Genomic DNA, 7,531 nt, shown 5'->3' with positions numbered 1-7,531 from the left:
CAGTTAATAAATGTGAAATGGACAGACATTGCTTTGGTTTGCTCAAAAAGTGAAGTTACTTGTGTAAGTCGGTACATCAAGCCAGGGATGAACCTAAAATGTGTAGTGTGGGCTGTGGCTAATAACCATCAGGGATGGCTCTATTTTTTCTTTGGTTTTCCTGTGAATATTCACCAAAGGCGTGTATCTCAGACAATATACAACAGAAAATGACTTGGTATATGAAGCCCAGAACCCAACTCTAAATCATGGATTCATCACTGTCCATGGAAGTTGCACCTACTGACTTTGAACCTCTTACCAGAACTTTAATTCCCATGTCTTGGAAATCTCTGATGGTCCCTAATTCCATTTGAGTAAGTTCTAAAATTAGGTATAATAGACAATTGCTACAATAGTAAAAGAAGAATTTTCATGATACGGAAGTAGTGATCTCTATAATGTTATTATTGCTGCTGAAACTACAATCAGATACATTCTTACATCACATAAAGCTGTCTTGCATACTGCCATGACTAGCATGCAAGATATAATACAACAGGAAACAGCCAACATGGAGCGAATAGAGAGATAATCCGGCTAATCTCCACTAACATTTTCAGCAGACATATCGTTCTCTTCATCACTTCCTTGGCGTATTCTTGCAATTTCTGCCTGAGCTCTCTCCACAATCTGTCTCTTTTGCATTTCCAATTCTCTGTGGAAGTTCATCCTCATTTTCTCCAGTTCTAGCATTTGCTGTCTCTTGCTATTCTCAATCTTCACATATATCTCACAAAATTTATAGATAGAATCTACTATTAATTTGAAAGAATGTCCATTCCCTCCTGATTGTACATTTCGTGATCTTTTCGGTGGAAGATCCTCTGAGTCCTCCTCCTCACAATCAGCAGATTCGGAGTTAGCAGGACTGACCCTCATCTCATCCAAGCCATTAGCATGATTCAGATAAACTTTTTGGCTCATGAAAACATACTCTCCAGAGTCCATTCCACATGAAACACCTGCTTTCTGGGGAGTTGATGTTAGCAACATGTCCATCTTTTTGAAGTACACCCACTTACTAGTGGTACTCCCAGTCTCTGCAATCTTCATCTTCTCCTTTTTATATTTCTTTTTCAGAGTATCCAAACGGTTACGACACTGGGTGTCTGTCCTCTCAATTTTGGAACCCCGTGACACTCTCTCTGCAACTTCTTGCCATTCCTCTGATCGAAGACTCTTCCTCCCATGTCGAACAAACCTAGTACCCCATGCATCAAGCAAAATAAATGTCTCACGTTCAGACCAATCTGAAAGTGGATTCCTACCACCAGATGAATGTTTGGGAGCAGTTGCAGCTGTAGTAGATGGTGGTGGTTCTCGAGGAGCAAACTCATAACTTGATAACAAGCTCTTTAACTTCCTCTTCTTTTGATGCCTCTGCGAATCACCATAATCATCATCATCATCGTCATCCTCAAACACATCTTTCCCTATCCGCTGAACACCATTTTCGTCACCACCATCATCATCATCTTCTTCTTCTTCATCAGCATCTTCATCATCACCCCCTTCCTCCACATATTGATTGTCAACATGCCTTGAATAAGAAGTTTCGTGAACAGGAAGTTTCTGGCGATTGGACAACTCATAACCCTGATTCATGCCATAAGTGCTGGGAGGATATCTCCCATAACCCTCAATGTCATCCATTGAAACACAGGAAATCCAGTGACAAACTACTACTATGGCACACTAATACCTACCCTCTTATTAGAGAGAGTAAGTTAAGATTCCAAATTCCAAGCCCAATGTTTTCTTGATCATTTTTGACCCATTTTAACTCCAAATTAACATTTTATTCCTAGCAACTAGATGAATAATTTTCTCCAGCATAACATCACAAAGACCTAATTAAAAAAATATATTCTCTGATACAAGAAAAATCCACTTATCAAATTCAGGAAAATATGGCTACATATACCCAAAATCCATACAAGAACTTCTCATTTTCAACGGATTAGGAAAACCCTATCATCCTTTACGTTAAAAAGGGGAACTTTTGTGTTCAAACAGCCTTAATGGAAACTTAATAAAACCCCTAAATAACTCAACATCCATCCCAAAAAACAAGAACTTCTTATTTCCCAATTAGAAGACACTTTTTTTTTTTGCATTGTCCTTAAAGATGGAAACTTTGAGCAAAATGAAACACCTTAACAATCAAAATCCAGCTCCAAAACAAGAACATACAATAAAAAAAAATACCCTTGAACTCCCTTACCTCAAAAGGAAACTTGTGCTTGAAATTACCTTAAATTTTGAAACTTCGAGCAAAATCAACAACCAAAACCCATCTAAACAACCAAGAATATCGAATAAAATAATACTGTTTAACTCACTTACCTTAAAAGAGAGAATCTTGTGCTAGAAATTGCCTTAAAGTTGGAAACTTCAAAGAAAATCAAAGACCTACCCACCAACAAAATACAAGAAAACTTAACGGATCTGAGGTCGTAAAAGTTTATATCAAAAAATAATTTTCAAGATTTTCTAGGGTTCATCTTCCGGGATAAGGAGAGAGAGTGTGGCGATCTGAGGACGCAAAAATCAGGTGGAAGTGCAACCACCAAAGTTGTTCAAGTGCGCCCGAGTATAATTTTTCTTCCGGCTCCCTTTAGGTCCACAACCCGCATGGGTGTGATAACACGTGTCCGAGCGTTATATGATAGTATTTCTTTTTAATTTTTCTTTTTCTTTTTTAATTTTTTTTGATTAATTACGTAATTTAGTCAATTTCTAATTATCTTATTTAGCCTAATTTCAATTAATTATAATTCATATCCTACTTCTTCCTATTAATTTTTCATAATTACAATTCATAACGTATCTCATATATTTTTTCTTTTTCTTTATTTTTTATTACTTTTTTTTTCCTTTTTCAGTTTTTTTTTTCGTTTTCTCCTTCTTTTCTTTTTTCATTTTTTTCGTTTTATTTTTTTCTTTTGTATTTTTTTCTCTATTTCTTTTTGTTTTTTTCTCTATTTTTTATTACTCTTTTTTTTCATTTTTTATTTTTTTTGTTTTCTCTTTCTTCTTTCTTTTTTCAAACTTTTCTTTTTTTATTGTCTTTTTTTCATTTTGTCTTTTTTTTTTCTTCTTTTCCTTTTTATTTTTTCTCCTGCTATTTTTTTTCTTTTTTATTTATTTTTTATTACTCTTCTTTTTTTTTATATATATATTGTTTCTCACATTTTTTTTCTTTTTATTTTTCTCCTTCTTTTTATTTATACGAACTACCAAATATAAATACAAGTGCAAATTATAAAATATAAATATAAAGACAAATTATAACATACAAATACAAGTGAGAATTATAAAATATAAATACAAATGCAAACTATAATATATAGATACAATTGTGAACTATCATTTGTATTTTTTAATTATTGAAAAGGAATAATTAATTTTTTTATGAATATTTATTTATACGAGTTGTATTTATTGATACAAATAAATACAATTTAATTTTTTTTATAAAAATATAACATGCATTTGTATTTTTAAAATCATTGATTTCATTTTTTTGTAATTGTATTTGTATCAAGTGATATTTATTTATTTATTTATTTATAAATACGAATAATAATTTTGACATGCAAATACAAAATGGTACATTTGTATCAAATGATACATTGCATATTTATATATTTTAGAATCAAGAAAATACAATTAATGCATTTACTTGTTTGTATAAAAATACAAATGATAAATTGTACATAATCACGACTAAATACAATATGCAATCAACTTACAAATACAAAACAAAATAATTCTTTAAAAATAAAAAGACATCGACGAAAATAAAATACAAATACAAATATAATCTAAATATACAAACACAATAAAATCATAATACAAATATAATTCAATATAATATACAGTCAATTGTAAAATACAAATACAAAACAACTCTTTAAAATACAAGTGCGAATTATGTAAAATATAAATGATGGTGCGAACTAACAAATATAAATACAAGTGCGAACTATAAAATACAAATATAAACGCGAACTACAAAATATAAATACAAGCGCGAACTTTAAAATACAAATACAAATATAGTTGTATCAATGAATACAAAAATATAAATGACGGTGTGATTACAAATAGATAAATAATTATGGTATTTACGTTATGATCAATGACTTGTGCTCGAGTAGTTATATTTTTTAAAAATACAAAAAATATAAAATAGAATAAAAAATAAAAAAAAATAAGTACAAAAAAGAAAAAAAAAAAGAAAAGAAAGAGAGATAAAAGAGAGAAAAAAATACATAAAAAAATAAAAAAATAAAAATAGGAAAAATTAGAAAAAGAAAAAGAAGAAAAAACGAGGACAACACAAAAAAAAATATTAAAAAAATAAAAAGACAAAAATGGTAGTGTTTTTGGCAAGACTAAATATGTAGTATATTTATATTTTTATGAATACAGACCACTAAGTAAAAGTGAATACAACAGTTGTGAATCAGCTAAATGATACTGTATTTATATTTTATATGAATACAGACTATTGATAAAATCGAATATAGCGGCTATAAATAGTAATTATGTAAAATATGGCTATGAAATATGAGTTTTCCAGCGAAATGTAGCTATTTTTGAAAGATCCCCCCCCTTTTTTTATTTCCCAAGGTATCCCCACAGCCGGAAGCCGTGAGACTAATCTTCCGTTCCAGGATCAGCGCACTATAAGCGGTAGAAAACTGGCCACAGAGTTTTCTCCATTCACCAGAGGTAGGGATCGAACCCCCAACCTCTTGCTTAAGGGGTAAGGTGTTGAACCATCACACCAACCCTTGTAGTTTTTTCTTTTTAAGATTTACCCTATCAATAAGTATACTAGTGGCATATCGTCCGATATTTATATTTTTTTCTAATTTGCGTGACGTATTTTGCCTTTTAATTTGTTAAAAAAAGTATTATTTTTAAAAATAATTTATTTTTATAATTTTATTTTATTTTTTAATAAAATACTTTACGACTACACAAAATTTAAGGTTTATTTATATCATGAATTTTATTTTCTTATTTCGTGTTTAATTAAATAGTGTCACATAAATTGTACTAAAAATAGTGAAAAAATTGAAATTCAATTTCTTTATTTACGCATTTTATGCTTCATTTATTTGTATCGAATAAAAATAGAGATTTTGATTATTCAGATCTTAACTCGTAACTATGTATTTAATTTTTTGTTTGAAACCAATCATTTAGATCTCAATTAATGTACTACTCTCATACTCCCTTTTTGACACAAATATGACTATTGCATATTACTTTATCCAACCATTTTTTATTTCTCATTTTGTATCTATTTTATCCTTATTGTTTCATATTATTTATTATCTAATACTTAAATGACTTATAATAACTAACTAGAAGTGGTATAGTAAAATTACTATAACAAGTATTTGTGCTAAAAAATTAAGTGGGCCCCATATAAGTCGTCAAGTTAATTTAAAACATAAAGAGTTTACTTATCATTTTGTGTCTATTTTACCTTTTTTTTATGAAATATTATGAATTTTTTAATACTTAGGTGACCTATAATAATTAACTAAGGACGAGATAGTAAAAATCACGATTGAAATAGCGAAACATGTATGTCTTAAATGACTTATAATAACTAATTCGAACTGATATAACAAAATTACAATAAAAAATACTTATGAAAAAAAATTAAGTGGGCACCATATAAGACATCAAGTTAATTTAAAACATCAAGAGTTTACTTATCACTTTATGTCTATTTTACCTTTTTATTAAATACTATTAATCTTTTAATACTTAGATGACTTATAATAATTAATTAGGAGTGATATAGTAAAATCACAGATGAAGCAGCTGAAACGAGCATGTCATAAATGACTACTTAGTTTTTTAATTAAATATTATTAATTTTATAATACGTAAATAATTTATAATAATTAATTAAGAGTGATATAATAAAATCACGTTGAAGCAACTGAAGCAAACATATCGACTATGAGATGCCTGCTTTAGCAGCTTCATTGTCACTTATAATATAGGAGAATAAGAGTTCTTAAGCTTTTAATACGTTCATTATTATTTTTTTAGAAAAAGAACATTGAGTATTAGTTTTTTATTTTTATCACACATTTTATTGAAGTTGGGGGATGAAGGCTCACATATGGGTTAATGTGCGATTAAGATGTGTAGTTAAGATTTAAGGGTAGCTTTTACTGCTGGTTAGACAAATATTGTTGAAGAGGCAGAGTACTTACTAATCAAGAACATTAACATTAAAGAAATAAATGTACCGAAAATGAGGATGCTCAAATGGATGCATGTGCGTACCCACTAGGAGAGACATGATCAGGAGCGAAGTTGTAGGGGACAAGATGAGAGTGTATCCATGAAGGACAGGTGAGGAAAGCATGACTGAGATGGCTCGGGGAATGTGAAAGGAAGGTGCGTTAGTTAGAGTAAGAGGTTAGATAGCTGGAATTAGGAGAGGTAGAAGTACTCTGAAAAAGAATTGAGGGAGTGATTAGGTAGGACATAAAACAACTCCAGCTTGTTCTTGAAACTTATATCTCAAAGCATGATTTTAGTTTCTTTACGACATTATGAATTACAAACTTTACTTTTAGAATCTATAAGGCTATGCATGTTTTAAGAAAGTTCCATGATTTATGCTATACGCATGAGTTACAATACATATTTAGATACATGATTTTCAGTATATGTTTTACGGCATGATATATGGATTAGGCTCATTACAGTATAGTTTTACAAATATGTTGAGTACAATCTCAAACCTATCATTCAATTATAAAATTGAGCACTAGTATGTTTTGAAAGAATTATTTAACACCGAGAGAACAAGGGTTTAGATAACCCAAGTTACATAACTACGTTGCTGCTATAGGTTTTGGCCTCTTTGAGGCATAATTTCAGGATTCTTATGTTATGGTTCTGCACCTTGTCTGGTTAGGACAACCTTTTCCAGTGTAGGTGCATGACACAGGGTATTATGAGCTCATATGGTGTGTGTCAGTTATAAGAAACTCCTACCTAAAAACTTAACTCAATTTTGATAGCCTACTTGGTTGGATCATTATATAGATTTAGATAGTATGAATTCAAATATGTGTTATTTTCAGAATTTATGGTCTTTAACTGCTTTTACTCCCAGTTTGATACTTATATTTATGAAATTCACATTTTAGTCTTTTTCTACCTACATTTTTCATTTGATTTAGATACGGACGATCGTTCTCAGGCACGTGGATAGATATTAGTAGTTCATATTCCAGTAGTTGGTGATTCCTCCTTATTCAGGGACCTAGCTTAGTTTTTATTTTCCTTTTTTTACTTTAGACTTTATTTGTGGTTAGTTGGGGCCTTGTCCCAGTATATTGTTTTGTTCAGGCTCAGAGGCCTAACAGACATTAAAGTATAGTTTATGTAGCCTCTCGAGCTCAGTATTTATCCATTAAAATTTTTATTTGTTCTAAAA

At 30.2% G+C, this 7,531-nt stretch overlaps 1 protein-coding gene across 1 annotated transcript; it reads right to left on the bottom strand.

Annotated features, from left to right (window-relative positions):
- Positions 1–415: 415 nt before the first annotated feature.
- LOC107850893 (trihelix transcription factor ASIL1-like) lies at positions 416–2,693 on the bottom strand. The gene has a single exon (XM_047400371.1). The coding sequence runs from the start codon at positions 1,693–1,695 to the stop codon at positions 580–582; it is 1,116 nt and encodes a 371-aa protein (XP_047256327.1). The 5' UTR covers positions 1,696–2,693; the 3' UTR covers positions 416–579.
- Positions 2,694–7,531: the final 4,838 nt, after the last annotated feature.

The sequence above is a fragment of the Capsicum annuum genome, chromosome 12, assembly GCF_002878395.1.
Source record: "Capsicum annuum cultivar UCD-10X-F1 chromosome 12, UCD10Xv1.1, whole genome shotgun sequence".
In the NCBI taxonomy this organism is placed as follows: domain Eukaryota; kingdom Viridiplantae; phylum Streptophyta; class Magnoliopsida; order Solanales; family Solanaceae; genus Capsicum; species Capsicum annuum.
Note: the sequence above shows the minus strand (reverse complement) of the source record. Positions and strands in the feature narration are given on the sequence as shown.

What these genes read in the sequence shown, in the direction of transcription:
- LOC107850893 (XM_047400371.1), bottom strand. Translation starts at nt 1,695, where the DNA reads ATGGATGACATTGAGGGTTATGGGAGATATCCTCCCAGCACTTATGGC.